Below are 24364 nucleotides of genomic sequence, written 5' to 3' on the forward strand. Positions count from 1 at the left end.
TAGAACAGCAGCTCTGTCTGTTATGGAAATTTCTGTTATAAAATGTTGTTTTCAAGGGCTTACCATGCTGGCTGCCAGTTTGGGCTCAGTATTTCTGTACCACCTCTCCAAAAAAAGTGTCTCATTTTTAAATTAGTAGGTAAAATGGACTATGGGTTTTCAGCCCAAATTATTTGAGCATTCTTGAGGCTGAGGCTGGAGAAAATACCTTTTGTTCATGCTGAATATTCCAATCTTGGAAAAATTTCCTGCAATGGCAGGAACTGACATCAGTTAGGGCTGCAAGTCAAGCTTTCCCAAGGGAAGACATGCCAGAATCAAAATTATTGTTCAGCTGTAACTCAGTCCCTCTGCAGGGGAGAGGGAGCTCACCTTGAGCTGTGGGCTCTTAGGTGAACACAAGACATTTTTTTCTCAGCCAGTGAACACAAAAGAGCAGAAGAGGCCAAGGGACCGTCTAGTCCACCCCTTCCTGAAGGCAGGATCAGCTTAATATCTGTCATTCCTTATGCACACTTGACAGGCATGACCTCAGAAGCCTCCAGAACTGCCCTCAGCATCCAGCTCAGTGCTTACGTACCTTTATGGTCAGGAAGGTTTTGTTCCTGATGCCTCATCTAAAGGCTCTTTACTGCCATGTGAACTCATTTCTGCTTGCCATCCTTCAGAGAATACAAAGATCAGTTTCCTTTCTTTATCTTCCTGGCTATCTTTCCTATTGCAAGACTGTTATCACATCTCACATCAGTTTGATCCTCTCTGGTTTTAAATTGGAAGTCCTGCAGTTGTCCCTCACAGGTGTTATTCTGAACTCTTGCTCTGCCTCTGAGCATTGCCCTTCTCTGCATGGTCTCCAAGCAGCCCCAGATTTCTGCCTGTGCTGCAGCAGACCCAGACCCAGCTCTGGGGAGAAGCTCTGGCTCCTTCCAGGGTCCCCAGCAGTGAGAGTCTCACCCTGTGTCTCACAGCAAAGGGAGTTTTGTGTGCCATTGCTGGCAGTCATTTACTGCCTGCATTTGTGTGTGCAATCATTCCTATCTATGTGTAGAACTTTGTGTTATTGTCTTTGCATTTCCCTCTCCTTTTTTTTCCCCAGAATATTTCCCCAAATCCCACATTCATTGTGAATTCTAATGCAGCTCTCCAGCTGTTCGTGCAAACAATTTGATGTCACCCACTCTTTTCAATAAACATGGTAATCCACTCAGGACCTCTGCTCTTTTGATGATGGATGGTATTTACTGAATGATCAACCATGCAATGTATTGTTTTCCTTCTCTCTGTAGCTGCAGAACTTATTTACTGAGTCCTATGTAAATCTTGATTTGAAAACAGAATTATTAATTTCTATAAGGACTCTTCTGCAGCATTTACGTCTGCAGCGTCTGAGTGCTCCACAAAAAGACAAGCAAATTGGGTTTCATGGTTCCTTTTGTGAAATGAAGGCTCATAATCAAGTGCAGAAATAAGGCATGTGAAGATAAAGGTCAAAAGGATCCTTTAATTTTTTTGATGCTGAACTTGAAATACTCATTTACAAAGCAATCAGCTCTGCATAATACCTCATGCCCAGAGCACTGCCCAACAATTGGAGCTAAGTGGTCACCAGACCTTTGTGCACCCCGAGTATAAATGAATGATGGTGAATACTTGTCAAAAGCTTTGCTTCTGCTCATTGGAAAGCATCATCAAAAAGCTCTGTGACAAAGAGATGAATAAAGAATCTAACAAATAAGGGCATCCTAGATTACCTGACTAATACTGCACAATAGAACGTGGTCTTGGGGACCAGGAGTGTTGCCAAAACCATTTTTGCTTGGAAGTCAATTCTATGGGGAGGGAAATATATATATACACACATATATATATGTATATATATATAGAGAGAGAGAGAGAGACAGATAGATATATACACACACAAATACTTGGTCATTTCTATATAATATTTAGTGGGTGTGGCAAATGATGACCATTAGCTGTAGCACACAGATGCCTAATTTTGTGCTGTGCTTTTTTCCCTTTTGTCTCTTTATTTATTTATTTATTTGTAATTGTAGGGATGGGCTTGCTTGCCACTGTTTATACGGATGATGAAGAAAGAGGCAACGCAATGGGAATTGCACTTGGAGGCCTGGCTATGGGAGTGTTAGGTCAGTGAGCTGGAGGCTCTGCTGGCAGAAGAAACCATCCCCCAGCCATGCCAAAGCTTGTTCTTGGGACCTGTGACAGCAGCAGAAGGGTCTCACTGGGTGTCATGGTATTGTGCAGTCTCCAGACTGGATTCATGGTGCATGTGAGGAGCAGCTTTTCCCACAGCACACATTCCCTGTGTGGATCCACACAGGGGATTACATGTCAAGCAGTAATCTCTGTGATGTTTGGGTTTTGTTTACATTGCACGGTGTTTTTGGGGAATGAAGGATCTGGTTATTGCCATGATCAATGGTCTTTGTGGGGGTTTTCAAGCTGGATTTTTGGTTGCTGTGTGCCCGTTGCAGGACGCCCAAATGCTCACAGGGGTTTTGTTCAGAGTCAGAGTTTTCACAACTGTGTCCTCTCCTTTCCTTGGCAGTGGGCCCCCCTTTTGGGAGTGTCATGTATGAGTTTGTGGGGAAAAGCTCTCCTTTCCTGGTGCTGGCAGCCCTGGCTCTGTTCGATGGAGGTCAGTAGGTACCTGAGTCAGTATCACCCTGAGGCACGTCCCTTTCCCATTCCTGCCATCCATCCCCCTTCCTGCAGGGGAGTCACAGCATGGATTTCTTTTCACAGCTGTTCAGTTACTTGTCCTGCAGCCCTCCAGAACACAGGCAGAAGTGAGTATCAAGGTAAAACACTGCAGGAATGGGTGTCACTTTGCCTTTCCTAATCCCAAGCTTTTGTTTTGCAGAGCCAGAAGGGCACACCTTTACTGACACTTCTGAAGGACCCATATATCATTATTGCAGCAGGTACCAGACCTTCTTTTCCTTCTTTAGACCACCCATTGATGTCATGTCCTGGCCTCTTGGCATGCCTTGGGCTGAGCTGCTTTAACAGCATTGTCATTTGCTGATTTACTTTATGCAAAGACGTAAGAATGCGTTGGTAATACAGGACGAATGTACCAGCAGAAGCACAATAGGCAGAAAATTTGAAATTAATGTGTCTTTCCAACAAAGAGGCCACTGATGACTTGCAGGTGCCTGCTGGGGCAATGAGAAGTGCTCAGGAAACTTCCTGTGAGGCAAGTGACTTGGGCCAAGGCTTTCAGGGTGAGGGATTGCACAGGGAATAACACTGAACTTTGTTTCTGTTTGAAGAGGGAGTAAGTTTGGTCTCTTGAGTGTGAATTGTTGCGTTTCAGAAAAGGCCTGGTGGAACGGGGAGTGGTGTTTGGTATTGTATGTATCTTTTTTCTGATGAGCCTTTCTGTGTCAAGAGGAGTTTGCCTTTTTGCATTGCACTTTGTTCAATGTTTATTCTGAAGTCTGTAATTAGGCCTGGCCCTTTCTAATGTTGATAAAATACCTGGAAACAGATAATAATTTTCACAGTTGTGTTTCTACATCCTAACTTGCTCGTCTAACAGAGCAATTCTTCCAGGCATTTCTGGAAGTTTTCAGTTTCTTGCTGATTTTAGGGAATTATCCTAACCTTAACTCTGTCACTTGATCGTGCTGTGACTTAAGTTATGCTTTTGCTTGAGAAATTCTTGGAGCAGGAAAAAAACACTGAATAAAACTATTTGAGGGAAAGGTATAGCAGTGACAATGCTTGTGATAAGAGATCAGATTTGTCCTTCAGCTGATTCAGTAACTTCTACAGCAGTTAAAGGATATAAAATATGAGAAATGCCCATGGATTATCAGTGGGATTAAGGGGAGCACCTGGGGTCTCTGCCTCCCAGAAAATCAGTGCTGCTGCCTGACAAAGCTGCATGGACAGACAAGTTGGTTTAAATGATCACATCCAAAAACCAGAGCTGAGACAGATACCACCATGAGCTTGGGAAGGTGTGGGACAGCTTTTCGCTGGGTGCAGCTCTTTCACAGGAAAATGCCACTGATGTCTGTGGCACTCTGCCAAAAGCTGGGGGGTTTCTTGGCTGTGGAGATGGGATTCAGCTGGAAGGCTGCAATTTCACACCTCCTGCCCAACACAGGACCTTTAATCTCATTCAAGGAGGAAAAGGATTCATGCTCTTGGCACATGGCACTTTTAAGTAAGGTCAGCTCCAGGCAGGGCTGAGGAAAAAAATAATTTCTTTTCATTTGGGGAAGCTTTGCTGAGGTAGCAGGCTCTTGGAGTTCACCCTGAGACTGCAGAGTACAGCTCAGGCTCTCGCTTTTCTCTTGGGGCACATTCCACAGGTCTGAAGCAATTTTATCACCATATCCCTGTGTGCTTTGGTAAGCTCTGGTGCTGCTTCCTGGCCTAAGGAGAAGTGGGTGCCACAGCAGTGTGCAAGCACTCCTGCAATTTCTCCTTCCTTTGTGAGCTTTGTTCAGAATAGAATAAACTAAACAGAATAGAATGTTTAATTAAATAGAATATTTAATGAAATAGCAAATCCTTTGCTATTTGAGCTGTCTCAGTTAGAATGGTCCTGCTTCCTCTGGCTGCACTTTGTGCAGCCTGAAATGCTTTTTCCAGCATCAGGGAAGCTGTTTTGAGCCTGGCTGATTTTGGCTTGGGAGATCCCCAAGGGGTTTAACTGGGGCTCCTTACAGACCCACTCTGGGAGCTTGCACCCAAGTGGAAAGGTTGGCTTTTGTCTTTAGGGCAAAGCAGTGCTGAGCTGTTGCTCCTGGCCCAGGGAAGGGAGTGAGCCAGCTAGCCAGCAAGTTCATTTTAGGAATTGTGGATACACAGTCTAATATATTCTGACAGGTTTGAGCAAAGAATGACATCAGTGCTCATTTGGTTTTGAACCTTGTGATGAGGAACTCCCTCTGAGAGAAATAAGGTTTCTCTGACCTCTGAAAAATACAGCTTTTTTTTTTGTTAAAAAAAAAAAAGGTAAAATTTGTGTAGTAAATGACTGGAAGAGTCTAGAATATTTTCCTGAAATTCAGATACTGTAAGTATTAGGAAGAAAGATGGGAACACAAGTTTGAAGTTGTCACTTCCAGCAGTGATTCCCAAAAGCCATTTTTAAGGGATTAGCAGAGGGGACATGTCCTGTTGCCCTGCATTAAGCTTTGAGTGCCTGAGGGTCTTTTGAGTAAGTGTTAAAGGCATCTTGAATCCAAAGAAATACCCTGGGGTTTCTTAATCCCTGCACTGGAGCTGAAGTGCAGCACTGAGGAGAGATGAGCACGACACAAACCCACTGGAGCCTGGCTCTGCAGGCACCGCTGAGGAGCTGCCAGGCCGGACTGAATCAGCACTTCCACCACTTGTTATCCTTTGTGTCTGGCTTATTCAAGGTCCAGGGATTCAAAAGAGATTTGTGAGCATTGGAAATTCATAGGGTTGTGCAAGCTCAAAGCCAGAGCCGCGTTTGCTGCACAGGCTGGCTCACTGCTGCCTGTAGGATCTCCAGAGAAAACCCCCATTTGTGGGGAGCAGACATCCCTGTGCTTGTATCGTGGTATTTTCAGGATCGAGACCTCCACATCCTGTCATGTGAGGTAGGCCTGAGCTCTCAGATGACAGAGGCACAGGGTCAGAGCCTGAGCCTCTTGCACAGCAGGGCCCTGGTGTTGCCCCAGGAGAGCAGGTAAAGACCAAGTGATTGCAGTTTCAGCTAATCATTTGTACAACAGACCTCATGAACTTTCCAAATGTCATCAAGCTCACTGCAAACTTTCACATTATGAAATAGCTTAACCTTTATTGTAGAATTTCTAGGAGGATAGAAACATATAAAAAGCTAGCCTTCAGTGATTTTACACTGTGTTCTATTTAATGTTAATCACCATCTGACGCAGGACAAACAGGGCTGTGAAAAGTGCAGTATTTTATGTAAAACCATCCATTCTTTGCCTGGTGTTTTGCTTATCGTCAAAAGAAATAATTACTACTGTTTTTCCCCCCTCCCTTTCTTTCTTTAAGGCTCAATCTGTTTCGCAAACATGGCTATTGCTATGCTTGAGCCAGCTTTACCCATCTGGATGATGGAGACCATGTGCTCAAAAAAATGGCAGCTTGGTAAAGTACAGTACATTGTTTGCATCTCTATGTTTTGTTTATTGAATGTCTGAGTTCTGGGCCTGTTAAAGATTATTTGCTTCAGGGGAATAATTTTTAATTATTTTTTTTTTACAATCTGTAAAGTGTGTTAAACCTGCACAATTACAAACACTGATATGTAAAAAAAAAATACAGTGGGGGGATGTTACTGCAATAGAGGCTCTTGTAATGGGCTACACTCAACTACTGAACTATTTGAACTATTTGTCAAGGAAAAATAGTTGCAGGCAGCCTCAGGACTGGGGTTGATCCAGCTCCATTGGGAATCCCAGCACTGCTCTAGCAGTGGATGTTGCCAGGGCAGCTGCAAGGTGCCTGTTGAGCTACAGAGCTAGCCTTGCAGAGCAAAACCATTTGGTTTTTCCCTGCAGGGAATCCCTCCTCAGTCCCTAGTTTGAATTGCCCTGAGCAGGCAGGCACAGAGATCTGCAGCAGGTGCTCTGTGCTTGCTGCAAAGCAGGTTCATGGCAGCACAGCCTCCTTCCACCCTGCTCCTGCTGACACGTGGAGCAAAGATGGACTGCTGCTCAAAACGTGGACGAGGAGCACTTTCCCTTGGAATTTACATATTTGGCTTCCTTTAGTGGTTACTTAATCATCCCTTTCAACAGAAAGCAGTGGGGAGCCCCACCTTGGACCTCAGTATGAGTTTTAGCAGGGACACAGCCTTGGGAAAACAAGTCCCTGGGCACACATGGAGCTTGCCCCTTGTATCCGTTTGCACTCCAGAGGAAAGGGGGACAGTTCCTTTCCCTTTGAGGTGAGCAAGAGCAGGGAAAAACCACCAGAAAGTGGATTAAATTCTAGTGAGTGACAAACTGGGTGTGAGAGGTTGATGTGAATCTTCTTGAGTGGGGGATGCCCAGCCTTCATCTCTCTCTGATTAATTTAATGATGTGGTCATGAGGGTATTTTTTAATATCAGTGTATGGTTTGAAAGAAAAAGAAAAAATCCTTCATGAAAATGATGTTCAGCTGATATCCCTGCTCTGTGTTAATGTACACACTGCACCCTATAGGAAGCACAAATCTTAGTCCTAATTAATGTGGTTGAGATCTAGAGTGGCCACAGAGGCAGTTCTTAGTGTACTGCTGAACCTGGCAATAACTTCTAGCCTGTAATACAGCAGAACGAACACGCAAACATAGGTATTTTGAACCTCAAAAAGGAAAAATAAATATTGCCTATCTACCCCCCTCACCAGTTTCATATTACTGGTGCAATAGAAATGAGATTTACAGATCTCCTCATTGAACAGAGGTCACTAGAAGGAAAATATCCATTTTAAATTAAGACTAATTTAACCCCTTAATGATGCAAGTAATTGACTCCATTTCACTTGGTCTGATTTGACAGCATTAATTAAAATTTTTAAGCCTCTTACATTTTAAATTGAACTGCAGAGTTTTAAGCAAATTATTATCTCATGCAATTGGAAGCCAGCTGTTTGAAGCATGATCTGAAGAAGGTATAAAGAACCTTGATTTGACCAATGAATATTACTGTGCATAAAACCCATTTAGAAAATTATGGTTCTGCCTCAGTCTACCACAGCTTACAGACCAGCCTGTGCAAGTCTTATTTAACAAACCTGTGCAGTATAATTTCTCTTTTACAGCTGCCAAGGTCTGCTCTGTGTGACCATTTGGTATAACCAGACAGCTCCAAGCAGTACTGAAGTAGCTGTGGTTACACAGGCTGCAATGAAATCTTTCCCCAGCGCCACCGCTGTAACCCACAAGGTTTTTAATCACAGGATATTGCTGTGCTAAAAATTACCTCTTGATTTTTTTTTTTCCTTATGAATATATCAGAGAGATGGGAAGGAAGATGGATAGGCAGGAAATGAGAAAACCTGTGCTGCCCTGGTGAAAGATGAGGAGCACACACAGGTGAAGGCAGGGGTTGGGTTGTGTACCCTGACACCGTGGCTGCTTTCTGAATCTCTGGCTGGATCCTGCCCTGGGACTTCTGTGCAAGGAGAGGATGAATGCTCCGGAACAGACTGTAATAACTGGATTTTAAACCAGAGATGTCAGCAGACAACAGCATCTGCTCTAGATACAGCCACTGCTGTGGCAACCTCAGGGATAGAAAAACATTGCTGGTGCCAACAATGTGTTTTTCCAAGTGGAGGTGGGAAATGAGAGAGAATTTACTCAGGTGTCTTCATCTACAAGCTATTACAGTTTTCTTTTAATTTTATTTTATTTAAACCAATATGTGATTTTTTAAAAAAAAATTAAAAATACTTTGGCTAAATCATTTTAATACTGTTTTTAAAGATTTTTTATCCTTACATTATTGATACATGCTTCAGTCTGTTCTTGACCGAGGGCAGTATCACAGCACTACAGACTTGCCTGTCACAGGAAGCTTAATGGCATTCCCAGGCTTGGAGGGGGACTGTCACTTGCAGAGCCACAGCAGCCCTGCTGTCCCCTCCTGCAGGGGGATTCACCCACCCTGAGCACCCCGGGCTGGCTGCATGTGCAGAGCATATGCTCCATAAGCCCTGAGCTGCAGGAGACTCGCTCTCCTTGACCTAGCCCAAAGCTTATTGCAGTCAGATATAAACTTTTTGCTCTTTGTTGTTCTGTCCCTTCTCCCAGGCCAGTTCCTTTTCAAAGGCATCACGTTGCTGCTGCATTTCACAGATGATGTCCTTAGATTTCACGGGGAGGCTGCAACAAACCGGATATTTGATTCTTTGGGCTCTATTAGATGTGTCCAGATCAAAATTGCAGTGTCTGGCATTTATTAGTTTCTTCTAACACTTCCCTGAAATCCTTGCTGATAAAACCTCTCATTCATATTTTTCAGGCGTCGCTTTTCTTCCAGCTAGCATCTCTTATCTCATTGGGACGAATCTTTTTGGGATACTTGCACACAAAATTGGAAGGTATGCTTAATTTAAAAATACTAATCACCTTCCAGTCTCTTCATGTACCATCTCCACTGTTTCCCAGGACAGTTTATTGATAGTGGAAATTATTAAATTGCTCTATAGGAGCAAAATTGCTTTTTTTCTTTGAACACATTGCTACTTTTGCTGTTTAACTCAGCGCTTCAGACGTGGCTTTGAAACATTCAGGATCACTCTAATACCTCATTATCACCACCTCTGAGTGATGTTTCTTCTTTGGTAGGTGGCTTTGTGCTTTGCTCGGGATGCTAATCGTGGGAATAAGTATTTTATGTGTAAGTAGATAATCACACATCTTTTAAATCATGTGAATGTTTGTGTGCTCATCTTCAAATACGTGCTTTTCCCCTGAGAGTCCTATGACATATTATTAAACAATGCATGGTTAATAGGTTCCAGATCAGAGTTTTGAGTGCTTTCCAATTTCAGTGCTTCAATTATTTTTAGAAATGATGACTCTGAGAGGAGCAAGCTCCTCTGTTGAGCTGTCACTCAGCAGTTTATAATAGTAAGTGTGTCAGTGGTTTAATGGCACAGTTGTCTGCAATGACAGCTCAGAACAAGGATCAAGCTCTCAGATCTGCACAAAGTGGGCCATAACTACTCGGAGAATTTATCTCAGAAAAAGAAACTAACCTCATTAGCATGTGCAGCGTGATGTAATTAACTGCCTGAAATTCCCTTTGTAGGTACCGTTTGCTAAAAACATTTATGGGCTCATAGCACCAACTTTTGGAGTTGGATTTGCCATAGGTAAGAACATTTGCAATGAGTTCTTACAATCTGTTATTTCTGTAAAAATGATTAGATATGAAGTTACGCAGAAAATCAGGTTTTTTGCCATTCTGATCTAACAGTGGTGCAGCCTGAGCTGTGGCCCAGACTGGCAGGCTGAGCAAGAAGGATTGAGGGACAGTGCTTAGGGAGTTTGAACCAGGCTGCTTTAGTCCAGCTGGACCCCCAGGCTTGTCCAGAACTGCTCCACCAACCTAAACAGCCCTTTCAGCCTGTCCACAAATATAAATGTTGTTTTTAGAAATGCAGCTGCGCACTGCCCCAAACCCCACAGCCTTTCCTGCAGAGGAAAAGGATTTATATAGATATTTCCACTAGAAAAAAAAAGGCTTAAATTGTTTGTACATGAAGAGGAATTCCCAGGCTCACACACATGTACTCCTCAAGGGGCACGTGTGACTTTCCTTACACTGGGCCATGCAGGCAGGCTGCAGTGAGGACCCTGCCTTGCTCTGCAGTGCTTGGTGCTCAGCCAATGTCCTGGGGCATCTCCACACCAGAGATGTGCAGTGAGGAAAGAAGCTACAGGCACCGATTCACACCCCAAGTGTCTCAGCAGCTTTGTGAGCTGCCTGTGCTGTTTCTTGCCAGAAATTAGGGTGTGCATCAAAAGGCATGATAAAAACGCTGTAGATCATTTTGGTTGACTGGGGGTTAATGCTGTCTTTAGGCCTTCAGTCAGGGCAAGCTCACCCCAGATATCTTTCCCCTGATTACTTGGCAGGGAATGCGAGGTGGGAGCTTTGCTCAGAGAGTTGGTGGGAAGTGTGGATACACCTTAAGCTCACTTCTCTCCTGTCTCTGGCAGGTGCCACATGCACACCTGTATACCTGCCCACACATGACCCCAGACACAGCAAACACCATGAAAAGCAAAGCTAGCACAGACTATTTTTACTATTTTTACACAAATCTTGCTTAGTCATGAACAAGCATCCTTTTAGCTGCTTTTGCACCCCTTCTTAGCACATAATTCACCTAAAAGGGTTAAAAGAAGGGCAAGAAAAGGCAGCGTTTTCCTGGAATATGTTTTGCAGGGATGGTGGACTCCTCCATGATGCCAATCATGGGCTACCTGGTGGACCTGCGCCACGTGTCAGTCTATGGCAGTGTGTATGCAATAGCTGACGTTGCCTTTTGCATGGGCTTTGCCATAGGTAAGTCCAGCCTCTCCCTGCCTGGAGAGCACAGTTAAGAAAAGGGGAATCTGCAACAATGCCAGCTGTGAATCCCAGTGGTGCTTGCAGGTTTTATGAGGAGAGGTTCTTATTTTCTGCGAGAAATCAGAGCGGGGAATTGGTGTTTGGCATCTGTTCCCCTCCCCTGCTGCGATTTGTGCTCATTTCATGAGCTGTAAGGGGCCTGAAGGTGGCTGAAGGCACTGAACACAAATGGGATATGCTGAGGAAAGAGGCCTTGGAGCATTTAAAACTAACACCACAGCTGTGCTCCAAGGGTCTGTGAGGGAATCACTCCCCCCTGACTCCCTGCCTCCCTGAGAGCATGGCACAGATGCCCCAGGAATGCCTCTAATCTCCCCAAGGAATGTGGGATATGGTGCCAAGAAAGTTTTATGATATAATTCCAAATATGTCTTTACATTCCTCAAATCTGTTTGTAAGATGGGGGGTTTGTATACAAAATTAGCATTGTTTAAAGTGTCTGCTGCAAATGTTGTGTCAGAGCAATCTCCAGCAAAGGTTTTTTATCTGTACAAGGTCCCTCTGCTGGTGGTGCCATTGCCAAGGCCATTGGATTCCCATGGCTCATGACAATCATAGGAATTGTGGATATCATCTTTGCTCCCTTGTGCTTTTTTCTTCGAAGTCCACCTGCCAAAGAGGAGAAAATGGTAAGTGTAACTTGGTTTATTTTTTTTTTTTTTTTAATTTTGTGGTTTTTTTATTGAAACAAATGGTAACTTACATTTGCATCTTTGCCTCTAACTTCCTCAAAACAGGACCAGCACAGTGTCCCCTCGTTTCACCCTCAGGCATTCACTTTGCAATGAACTCCCCCTGCCTTCTATGTCCAAGATGTATGAAGGCAAACCCTTAATTAATTAGATGTTGCAAAGTCACAAATTTGATGTTTATGAAACAGGGTCCTGCAGACATTCCTCTCCACCAGCACATGCTGTGGTGGAGTCAGTATAGAATTCATTTCTCTTTTCCTTGAGGAGCCAGAACTCTATTGGCCAATTGACCAAATTATTCCTTGGTGTGCCTCAAACTGTTTTTTTTCTCATGGTCCTCTGGGGAAAAAAAATTACAAAAATATACCACAGTATATTTTGAATCATCTTTTTTTCCACCTTCCCTTTCCTTCATACAGTTCACCTGTCCCTACAAACTAGTGGCTTCTCTTGTCCAGTATGTACCACAGGGCTTCTCTTTTTTTCCTTTTTTTTAATATAAATTTGCCAAAGACTCTGCTGTGAGTGCTCTGAGGGCTCTGTTACTTTGCTCTGAGTGCTCCCCAGCCACTCTAGGGTGTGTAAGAACAGAGTCCCCTTCTGTAGGTTTTGCCCACTCACCACTCCATCCTTGCTCTTCCTGAAAAAGGCTGATCTGGGACCAAAATGTAGTTGCTGGTCGTTTATTTGGGTGAAATAAGAAACTAATTTTGCACGGCCATGGTCTTATTCTGCAATGGCACCTCTCTGCAAGGTAAGGACAGCGCCTGATGCTGGTGCTGCTCACTTTGTACTGGCAGAAGGTGGAAAATTGAATCTTGCTGAAATAATGGTGTGTGTGAGGCCAGAGAGCTTCTGTTTGGCTCATATTTGGACTGCAGAATCCCAGTTAATCCCTTGTCATGACCTTTGCTGAGTGCACTGGTTTCGTTTGTTTTGGGTTTTGTACATTAAATAAGGCTGAGGAACAGAAAGGAAAAAAAAAATCAGCTGCTGTTTCTTGGCAATATAAAATTTATCAGATACTTCCATGGTCCCTGACTGTTTCATTTGTAACATCACAACCCTGAAGGGACAGGATCTCTCCCCATGGTCCCAACACCTTCCAGCACCTGCCACCTCTAACACACCTTTAAATGCAAAATAGCTCCTGTTCCCAGGTGGCTCAAGGCTGTAAATTGATACACCAATTCTTTCAGGTGGGAGGAAAGTCAGAAAGAGGGTCCCAAAATTGTGGTCTTTGCATAATTATGAACCCCCAAGCTTAATTACACTCAGCATGAAGAACTCTATACAGCTGCTCCAAAACTCTTTGGGAAATTTCAGCCCAGAGAATTCAGTATTTTGTCTGGCCCTTACCATGATTTCCACTTTTAGCTTGCCGTGGGTGTCAAAGCACAGTGTTGGGAACACCACTCCTGGCATCATCCTCAGTTTTGCTGTTCTGGATCTCCATGGAAAGAGGGAAAAAAAGCAGTAAAAGAGTCCTACTTGAAGCAGTGGGACTGCTCTTGATCATTCATCCAGGTTTTAATAGATGGAAAATAATTCTGGGAGGGGTGGACTATTGTCTCTGGAGAGCAGGTAGATGTATTTCAGTAATACCTGGGCTGAAATACTGGAAATAGAAATTTTCCAGAGCTGTCTTTAGCACCAAGATACCCCCTCACACAGACCTGAGGACTCAAGTTACCCTGATTGGAAGCAGTTTGGGCTCTGCCTCAAGGGAGGAGAGGCGAATCCCTGAGCGGTGCATGCAGCCCCAGCCTCAGCTGGATGCTAAGCAGAAATACTCACACTCTCTTTTCTTCCAGGCAATACTCATGGATCACAACTGTCCTGTGAAAACAAAAATGTACACCCAGAACAACATCCAATCCTACCCCATAGGTGAAGAAGAGGAGGAATATGAAAGTGATGAATAACAGAAAAGCCATATAACATATTTAGGTGTACAAAATGCTGTGGTTCATGTGAAACATCTCATCCAGAAATAGGTTTTAGTTGTACTGTACATTTAATAGTGAAATGGTCAGAAAAACCAAAGGTATATTATTTATTGCCCGTGACTATAAAGCAGACTGCAAACCGCCTTATGGGGGGAAAGAGCTTTTATAGACCATTTGTATAGTGTTACTCTTTGTGTATTTAATTTTATTGAATATTACACTCTATTTTTTATTAAATGTGTAGTATAAATCTGTATAAAATGTGAATTTTAACTATTTGGTTTTTAAAGTCACCTCATTGACAGTATTTCATATTTTATTTGAAGTCATAGGTTACTGTCAAACTTGAATCTTTCTTATTTAATTCAAAATTTTGAAAAGCAACCCTCAAAGAAAACCCATCCAATTTGCATCCTTTTAAGTGACACCCTTGTAAGTGCATTGAGAGGAGCTGGAATTCAGAGTGTGGACAGCACTATCACTTTTTCCATCAACGTTATGTCCTAATAATATATACAAAGAACTAAATAAGAGGCACAACTGCTCTGCCAGTTTAAGTACTGACTACTCCCTGACCACCAATGTTGAGGAAAACATGTTGTTAAACAAATGAGTGTATTGCTATTCTTGGTATTTAACAAAGTTTTAATCAAGCAGTTGAGCAATATGAAGCCCCCAAACACACAGCACCAGGTGAACAAGTGGGTATGAACATGCACTGGTCCTTTCCCTTAGCAGGGAATGTAATAATAGCATGAGGATACTTTTTGTATTTGTGTCTTTTGGATCTTTCAACATATTTCAACTTTATTTTAGTTTATTTGTTTTCAGCAAGGGGTTAGGAAAAGCTGCAGTATTACAGTCTTTAGACTTAGCGTGTACTGAAAATGAGCTGCTAACTGGAGCAGTTCAAACAACTCCTCTACACGCATTTACGTATACATCCAAAGATTTAATGTACATTTATTTTTTTAAATGAGTTCAAAAACATTCTTTGCTTAAAAAAAAAAATGGAAGAAACAGCCAGTTTGTTACCAATCTCTCATAGCATTTGGGGACACAGCCCAATACAGGTGAAGTATTTATTGTATTAGGCAGTCCTTGCCTGCACTTAGAAAAAACAAGACTTGGAAAGAAAGAATTTTAAAACCAATCCCAGTGTCCTTCTCAACCACGGTGTACCATTTCATTTGTAAAATGAAAATCTTTATGTGCCTTCTCTGATGTAACTGCAGATGTTTTATGTACTACAGCATAGATACTATGTTTACATATAGTTTTGTAAAGCGTATATACTATGGTCAAAAAATATGAAAAATATAGTGGATCAAGCTGCAAGTATTGCTCTGTCAATAATTATGCATTCAGAACGCATCAAAATAAAGTTATCTGACAGAAGTTCACGATCTATTGTAATAAAGTGAAAAAAGGATTAAAAAAGAACAACCCCCCTCATGATTTGCCTTATGCAGTGTGCTTTAGCAGTGTGAGGAAAGCTGGCAGGAAAGCATTTCTCAGAGCTCCTTCAGCAACCAAGAGTCTGTCGTATGATGAATTCTTCACCAACACCAAGTAAGTAATAATTGTGCAGATCAGTGGCTATTTACATTAGGCTCAGCTTTTACTGTGATTTGCACACTGAATCTTTGCCCCAAGAGATGTTATTCTGCTTCACTGAAGTCTTTTGGTCAACATCAAATTGTTAATCTGATCAAATTTGAGAGTGAAATACCAATGCAAGAGTTCTGAATTATTACAGGACGTGTTCATCTTTTTGCCAGCTGATCAACCAGTGTATTTCTTGAATGCACTAATACAGAATTCAAACATAGCAACTCACTTTTTTTTTTTTAAAACACAAAAAGGCTTTCTTCGTGGCTTTGTTCTGAATTTTTGAGCACATCAAAACTAAGGAGGAGTTTGCATTAATCTGCAACATGAGTATGAGGAGAAGAACCAAGGAGAGAGAAATGGATCACATTCCTTTCCTACAGCTGGTGCCAGTTTCTGCTGGGCCTGAGGGAGCAGCATCCTCCCAGGATTTGCTGAGCAGATCAGTGCAGTGCAGTGGCTCCCCTTCTCTTGCTCCACGCCTGCTCCATCAGAAGAGGAAGATTAATTAAAATCCACACAGACACTCATGTTTGTAATCTCTGTGCCACCTTTCTCCCCACTCCCTAATAAAAACTTAGCAGTTGTTTAGGATTTTTTGAGTAATGAGTAACCAAACCTCTTTTGGTGACAGTCAGGAAGAAATTTTACTCAGAAAATACACGAAAATCCCCCTTCTGTCCTGGAAAAATGTGGATTTTTTCCTATTTTTTATATTTTGATCTGTGTCAGTTCAGGTGTGATAAAGACACTTTATTCATTTGTTCCCACCATTTATTCCTCCTCTGCAGTTGCAAACTTCCACAGATGCTTTCTTTCGAATATCTCACCCCAAATAATCTAGTTATCAATATTTTATATAATACAAAATGTGCTTCTCCCCTGAGGATCCTTCCTTTAAGAGATGGCTTTAGATGATAAGCTACTGCAATAGAAGTGCTTAAAGAACATTGACACAATGCAAGAAAGTTGATAATTTAGCAAAACTATTTTATTAAAGCTTATTTTCATGATAAAATAATAGCCAACAAAATCATATTAGGCAGATCTTCTGCAAATGTGTGTAGCTGCCACCTATTCAGATATCATTAAGTCAAGATATTCTTGTTTTCTGTGGTATTCTTTATTTTCAGCTATTTACAGTCAAGCATGAAGCAAAGATTACATCAGGAATGTAGTATTACAATTTCCCCCTGGAGATTCACTGCTTATTGTAAATAATGCCAGATAGGAATTCATGTTTTCCTTCTTATCACTAAAATACAACTATTTTGCCCTTCTTCCATTCAGTATATTTAAAAATATTGCACTACGTTTAATTTACCTCTTACAATCATCATCATTAGCAACACTATGTGAGGAAAACGATACCCAGCTTTTCTTACCCGCTGTGTTACAGGAGTCAATTTAAAACCATGAATGTGTTTTTTTTGAAATCAGTATTTGCATTGTTTTCACAGCTCCTTCATGTGCACCAGGGCTTAAATGAAGCACTTGGATATATTTGAAAACCTCTGTAGTAGTCTGTCAGAGCAAACACTGATGGCATTGAATGCAGATCACCACCAATGGTAAGCTGCTGAGAAAATGGAGTGGGGAAGTCTTAATATGCATCTCAAGCAAGTACAGGTTAAATAACTTTCAGACAAGAAGGGAAGCTAATTTTGTGCGATTATTTGCTGAAGCTTAATTTCAGAAGTGTGTCACATGCCTGTTTTAGCATGGATAGCTTTCCATACATCAACTAAGTAGTATCAACTGCCCACAACTCACTAAAAAGTGCAAGTAGTTGCATGACTGGCAGTAACCATTTTGCTTAGAAGCAGAAGCACGCTGTCCCATGATGAAAACCACTGCTTCTTAATTTTGCCCATCATAAACTAAACCAAGAAGCAAATTTAAAGGAGAGGTACATTACAGGTGACCTCAAAACCTACAGGAGTTATTTTTACCATCTCAAACTCCACTCCCACAAAGGCTTTTTTTTTCTACTACCAGCAATACCAGTGATAATGATACGAGTACCTAGCACAGTACCTAAAATAAAGATGATATTTTATACAAAATTTCTATACACAGAAGATGAAACAATGTCTACAGGAAATAAATAAGAATGACGGCCTTAGCCAGGTGATGCTAAGATCCACAGTTTACACATAGCGCAAGACCAGACAGTTCTTTTCGAAAGCAGCTGGCTGAATTTCTTCCTCATCTCTACTGGACTCACAAATTGACTCAAATAAAACATGTTATATACACTATAAGACATTTTGCTGACAAAGGTGATCCTTCTGCTCAGACTCTATCTTCTGTCTGAGAAGCTGAATGCAACTTACCATGCTATGATTACTCAAAAGTGTTGAGAGAACAATAGTTACTTTGTATTTTGCACCTTAAGCTTTCCAAAATGATAGTCTGCAGCAAAATATTAATTTCTTTATATTACTTACACCATGATTACATGCTTTTTCACAGAAGGCAATGAAACCTCCAACTCTCGTGAAGAACAATGTTCCTTTATCAGGCTATCAGATAATACAACATCACATACATATGATTTCGTTCTGGAGGGCAACGAGCCTCTTACCTTGAAAATATTCCCAATTAAATTATTATGAGATACCAGTTTACACTTTGACAACTAACAATAGTCCCCAGTTCTAAGGAGGATTTTTTTAAGCATAGCATTACTATATTTTGTGTTAAATACAAACTACAAAAAGTTCTTGTATTTAACAAAAACATGGAAAACAAATGATATGCAATGGTAACTTCAGTAAGTATCAATAACAGACAAAATGAAAGAGCTTTTGTTTGCTTTCATGATATGTTTGGCAAAAAATACACAACTACCTAGAAGACATACAATAAAACGGTGATCAACACTTGAAAGCCTGGCCCCTTGGTGACTTCTGAGTCAGTCATCAGCTTAGGCATGCAACAAGCTTATGCTGTTTTCATCATACAATGGATACTAAACATCTTGAAAACCCTGCCTGTTTCCCATTGAAAATACTAGCTAAAAAAAAAAAATACAGAGAGGGGAAGTGGGGTCAAGTAACGCATTGTTGAGGAAACCACACACATTGATGTGAAATGGTAAGGTTACATAATTAGAAAAAATAAAAATAAGTTATTAAAAATAAATTTCCAATATAAACCCCAAAGTGTAGTTTTAACCAGCTACTTTACCAAAATGATGGTGCTGTAGCTGGAGAAGAACCACTATTAGCAATTAACTGTGGAGAAGCAGGACACGCACATTGTACCAGTGTTTTAATTTAATTTGTGTGTGTTTGGAGTTAAGTGCAAAGTATTCTTTTAGTCCATTCCTTCAAAGACTAAATATGTAAATATCAGTCTACTGATTGAGGTGGATCAACAGGTTCTTCTGATATGATGTTCAATGTCGGAGCCTCTGTCAGACTGCCATCTTCGCTATCCACTTCTTCTGCTATACTGGGTTCCTCAAAATCTTTAGTCAGTTTTTTGGATTGCTTCTCTGAGAACATGTTCTCCAGGGACTCTAGATCCTCAATGCCTGCCCTGTAGTGGATCATCAGCAGCGTGAGGGCCTGCAGTCTCTCACCCGACTTAGCCAGTGCAGCAGAAATCAGGGCTTTTTTCCTCACGTCGGTCGTCTCCTTCTCTTCTTTAACCAGCGAATTATTGTTTTCCAGCTCTTGGTCTATTTCATTCTGCAGCTTATCCAACATAAACTCCAATTTCTGAAAGCGCTCCTCTGTGGGTAAACTTCTGTAGAGATCACGGCCGATTTCCTTCACGGCGATGAAGACGCTGTCGTCGAGGCCGCCCTCCTTGCGGACCAGCTTGATGCCGGCGCCCGCGGCGCGCTTGGAGGGGCTGCTGGGCCCGCTCAGCTCGGTGTCGCTGCTCTCGTTGTCGGACGTGTTCGGGGTGTGCTTTGGCGAAGGCTCGGCCACGTCCGGGCCCTGCTCGGCCAGGCGGGTTTTGGGCACCTGCCGGAGGTTCAGCAGCCGGGTGCTCGTGTTGATGATGTGCCTGGTCAGACCCGTAGTTCTGTTGGCGGACTTGGCCTCGGAATCAACCCGAGAGGATGCGGCCGCAGGAGCCTCCTGGCCCTCGGCTCTGCTGCTGCCCCCGGTTCGATCGAGCCGCTTTTCAGCTCCTACACAAAAGGGCATCTCAGTTAAACATTTTTCTTGACATTTTTTATGGCAAACGTAAGCACAGAACATGCACTGCGAAGCTGCTTTAGTCCATACTTTCTTTTTGCAGTAATCGCACCAAGTTGGATTCTGAAACTGAGTATCTTGAAAGTTATGCTTGTTCTCTGTGAGAACTTGTCCTGAGAAAGGATCCTCTTTCTGAAGAGCACGAGCTTCTTCTTCTGAGTGACACTCTCTCTCTTTCTCCAGAAATACGCTTGAATCATCAATTTCACCTTCTTTTAAATATTTGAATTGTAAAGTTACATCACCGTAACAAAATTTTTCATTGAAACCTTTATGGGTGGTCAAACTCCGCAACGCTGTTCTGGTGACTGCTGCTTTGGGTGTAGGAGCACGCAGCTGAAATTTTCTAACAAATTCCATCGAGGACGTAGCTAGACAATCTAAAGCAATTTCTTCAAGTTTTATGCTTGCATATCCTAAGCAGATAAAACCACCTGCTTTGAAAGGGTCTCTGCACCACAGTGCAACATTAAGGTACTTATGGTATTTTTCTACTTCAAATAGACAGGATGATGTTCTCGTCATCGGCCATCGGCCCTGACGGCTTTTGTAAGGAATTTCTGGTGACTCCCACGTTCGATGATCATCACTATCTTTGCAACTACGTGCATTTTCTGTAAGTCCATCTTTTAATGTATCTTGCTTTGGTGCTGTTACTACTTTTGATACTGCTGGGTCTTCTACCTGATCACTAATTTTAAGTAGCTTCTCTGTAGATTTTTCTCCGTTATTTGCAGGGGGAGGTGGCCTCTCCGGTTTATCAGAACATACACTTCCAGTTTCTAACGTAGTTTGGCTATCAGTAGTAGACAAAACAGGCTTAATTTGTGGCCTAGGTGGCACAGGAGGCTTGGTACTAGATCCTTGTGACTGTTTACCCGACGTCTGTGGTGCATCTGAAACCTCAACAGTTTTAGGCGTTGCCACTTTAGCCCCATCTTTTTGTTGTGTTTTGGATGCTGCCTGGTAATTTCCTAAATGCAGTTTTCGATTCAGGATGGGTGATATAGTTCCAAGAGGTTTAGCAGCAGCAAGAATTACTACCGACCGTTTGGGACTCGGAGATGTTGGCAGCTCTTCTTTTTGGTCAGGTGCATCACAAGCTAAGTCTTCAAACTCTGAATCAAAATCTCTGCTATCAGTATCAGCTGCTAAACTATTCTGGTCATCTTCTGCCTGTGCCAAGAAAGCTGTGTCCTCCAATTGTCCAAACCCATCCTGCAGTGCTGAGCCATGCTGATTATACCCAACAGGCCTTTCATAAAAGACTAAAACTCTCTCTCCAGCTTGTCTAATAAGCTTCAACACTTGGACAGTTGATGTGATTTTAACACCTATTAAAAAAAAAGACAAACACTATTAAGTTCTAATTATGATAATAATCTAAGTGACCAAAAATAGTCAACAAACACACTGTTGCTCAGTAACAAAGGAAGTCAATTATGACAGAAGAGCTTAATTGAAATGTAACAGACGGATTCTCTTCATTTTATTCATATAAATATGGAGCTAGAAAAAATAATTACAGAAACATTTCAGTTTGCTGCTTGTAATAATACTGTCATCTTACACAGTAATGTTGATTTGATGGAAACAATTTTAACCTTGCTCTTACTGTAAGTTTGGACTTTTCAGCAGTAGACATTTAACAAAGGACTAAAAAAAGATGGGTATCTTTAAACACAGTTATAATTGTAACAGAAGCAGGCTAAAATGAAAATACTTCCAATGTGTTAATGAAATATGGGCATAATGCTACATTATCTGTGTGGCAGGAGTGAGCTGAACCATCTTCCTGAGCACAACTTTCAGAGCCATTTGGTGTATCTCCAAATTACATGCAAGCTAAAATATCTTAATGAGCACACAGTCTAAATACAGTCATGCAGGGGATCACATAAAAACGACTTTTCCTTTTAATAAATAGCTGATGAATGTCTTAGAACAAAGGAAATGAAAACCCTTTTAAATTACTGGAGTATTGCAATGGGGATTTATTTAGGCACTACCTAAGCAAAAGAACCCATAGTAGATTTTAAGCTCTGGTCTGTAAAACCTCTGTAAAAGGTTAAACTTCCTGCTAGCCCAATCACATTAATGTTTTGGCTCGGTTTTCTATTGTTTTGTTTTGTTTGTTTGTTCTGTTTTTAATGTTGTTGCCAAATGTTTATTCAAGCTTCTTTTGCCTTTTACCTAAGAAGGAGTAAATAAATATGCAAGAAAATAAATCAAGCAAACAAAGACCTTAAGTGACCATAAATACATTAATATTAGCTTTTGAGTGCCAAGCACAACTGTAACTATTAAGAAAGGGAGATTGGCTGAACTGCAAAGAGGACAAGATGACCCTTATTGTGAAAGCTGACATATCACTCACTGCCAATCGCCAGCAGTCTGTCTCCTCTCTGTAGATCAGCAGCTGCAGCAGGTGAGTTTGGAGTCACAGTTTCGATGACAACGTGCCCTGCATCCTCCTCCTTGGACTGCACAAGGCGCAGCGTGAGCCCAACGCTTTGCAGATTCCCTTTCACAAGTTCTGCCTGCAGAGACAGAAGTCAAAAGTATTTCAGTAAATCTGACTGCAAGGATTCATTTATTACTAACAATAATTCAAACAAAAATGAAATAAAATTATAGCATTTTAGTATTAAAACCAGATTATTATTTAAAAAACGCATGAGGACATCCATTGACTTCACCTAATTGATTAACTGTCTGCCAACTAATTTTACACCTTTGGAGATATTCACAGAAAGTCCCAGTCCTAAATAAAATAATACTATTAAACACAATCCATTTTATTAGGAGCACTGCACCATCAACCGAGGTATCACTTTGAATGTAGCCCATTTGTGTTATAAAACCTAACACTAAGAGCAGCTTTCCAGTAGTCTGTGCACAAGGGTGTTTGGAGTGACAAAACTCTTATGTACTTACAGATTGCTTAAGTATATTTAGGACAAATCTCAATTAACAATAGCCTAAAAAGTTTCTTCAAAGAGGCAAACCTTTTTCTCATACTTATCTTGCAAAAGAAATACAACTTAAATTTTAACTCAAATAACCTCAAATTCCTTTTTAAAAACAAACGAACAAAAACCAAAAAAAGGACAACTGAGGTGCAATCCCTGTAGCTGACTTTCATATGACAGACCTAGGTAGGGATCAATTATTTACAGACTTCAGTGTCTGAGGTCCTTGGCAACTTTTTTCCTAAAAAAAGCAGCCCTTACTGAATTTAACAATATCATTTTTGCCTCTATAGCACATTCCTTTTGGACTATTTCAAATGACTGTCTACCATCATTCCATCAACAGATATTCTATTTGAAAGAAGAACTCATATGTTTCAGCTTCAAGGATAGAAATTTAATTTGTTTTTTTGATTCCCAAGAAGAGAGAGGCCGACAGTGTAGAAACCTCCACAGGAAATTTTATATTTGGTTTCAATTTACTGAGTTCAGGTAGACAGCCTCCTCCTCCAGCCTTCTGCATTTCCTTTGTTGGTATTCAATTGTGGATGTTTGAACTGTCTGGAGCTGAGCCTCCTCTTTGGAGGATGTGCTCATTTACTCACTTTGTGCAATGGCCTTCCTCAGATGGAAGTGGATTACTTAAGCTCAGTCCATGGCTCTCTCCTTGGCTGCATGGCTGTCACTCCTTTCCTATAATCTTAATGGCAATGCATCTTGGTTTTTTTAATTATAGTTCAGTTCTTTACAGAAATAAAAAGGCTGTGCTGCTCTGCAGTTTGCTATAGAACAGCACTGAGTTTGAAGAAGCAGACTTGTATTAACTTTCAAAGCTTTGTCACTATTTTCTGCATTTCCCACAGGCACCTACTCTTTTTTCTCCAACTTCCATTGTTAATAACCAGTAATGTATGTAAGAATAACAAGACCAATATAAGCTTAATTGCAGTTCCAAGACTTAAAGGTTATTCCAGAATGAAGCAAGTAAATAGTTGCCTACAGAAACAACCCTGATGGAGTTTTCAGGTTGATTTTTGTTCATTTATTTGTTTAAATGCTATCCTCATTTACACCAAAACTACTGTTACATAATAAAATTTCAAAAAAAATTAAACTATAAACTACTAAGTGTTAAGAAACAAAGAAGTATTAGAAAAGTCTGTGGAAGAAGACAAACTTTTTTTTTTAAAAAAAGAATTGCTCTTCTGCTTTAGCCCTTTATTTATATGCAATATAGCTTTAAGCTAGCAATTCACAAATGTTGCAATGTGCTGTATGGAAACAACATGAACAATTACTGCAATTTCAAACAACACTAATTGAATATTTTAACTGTCAAAAACATAAATGACATGAATTTGCTTTGGCAGCACGCAAAGCGGCAACAAAAACAACATCCAAAGATCACAATAATATAACTGCACATTCTTATCAAACAATGAGGAAACCATTATTTCTGAGCTTTGCTCGGAGTCCAAGTACTCAAATCTCAGTTTTCCTATGATGGTTCCTTTGTAAGTCTTGCTCTAAGTGATTAAGCTCAAAAAAATACTTCCAAATCATTGCGTTTGAATAGAAGAGGAACTATCATAATGAAGATCAGGAAGTAAACTCACATTTAAGGAATGCTGACAAACATGAAAATTACAAAGGGCTGAAAAACAAATTATAACCACTTTTCCCCCTAATTTCTGTAAGTGCACTGAAGTAGAAAGCTGTTTAGTGACAGAATTCCAGGAAAGAAATGGATGCATAGAACAGTGAACGGGAAAAAAAAAAACAAAACACCAAAAACCTCAAGATG

At 41.2% G+C, this 24364-nt stretch overlaps 2 protein-coding genes across 2 annotated transcripts in view; one reads left to right on the plus strand and one right to left on the minus strand.

Moving 5' to 3' along the window:
* Positions 1 to 16203, plus strand: part of SLC18A2 (solute carrier family 18 member A2) — a 28498-nt gene extending 12295 nt beyond the window's left edge. The window contains exons 5-15 of the mRNA XM_038140432.1: positions 2058 to 2150; positions 2573 to 2662; positions 2770 to 2813; positions 2888 to 2948; positions 6037 to 6132; positions 8999 to 9077; positions 9325 to 9376; positions 9791 to 9854; positions 10934 to 11053; positions 11615 to 11748; positions 13626 to 16203. Coding sequence (XP_037996360.1) covers positions 2058 to 2150; positions 2573 to 2662; positions 2770 to 2813; positions 2888 to 2948; positions 6037 to 6132; positions 8999 to 9077; positions 9325 to 9376; positions 9791 to 9854; positions 10934 to 11053; positions 11615 to 11748; positions 13626 to 13736 — 944 coding nt within the window. The 3' untranslated portion in view covers positions 13737 to 16203. The remainder of the gene's footprint in view (positions 1 to 2057; positions 2151 to 2572; positions 2663 to 2769; positions 2814 to 2887; positions 2949 to 6036; positions 6133 to 8998; positions 9078 to 9324; positions 9377 to 9790; positions 9855 to 10933; positions 11054 to 11614; positions 11749 to 13625) is intronic.
* Positions 16204 to 16340: 137 nt separating this feature from the next.
* The window catches only part of PDZD8 (PDZ domain containing 8), a 53097-nt gene continuing 45073 nt past the window's right edge, over positions 16341 to 24364 (minus strand). The window contains exons 4-5 of the mRNA XM_038140431.1: positions 21966 to 22128; positions 16341 to 20922 (exon numbers count right to left, since the gene is read on the minus strand). Coding sequence (XP_037996359.1) covers positions 18728 to 20922; positions 21966 to 22128 — 2358 coding nt within the window. The 3' untranslated portion in view covers positions 16341 to 18727. The remainder of the gene's footprint in view (positions 20923 to 21965; positions 22129 to 24364) is intronic.

Source organism: Motacilla alba, chromosome 6 (assembly GCF_015832195.1).
Source record: "Motacilla alba alba isolate MOTALB_02 chromosome 6, Motacilla_alba_V1.0_pri, whole genome shotgun sequence".
In the NCBI taxonomy this organism is placed as follows: domain Eukaryota; kingdom Metazoa; phylum Chordata; class Aves; order Passeriformes; family Motacillidae; genus Motacilla; species Motacilla alba.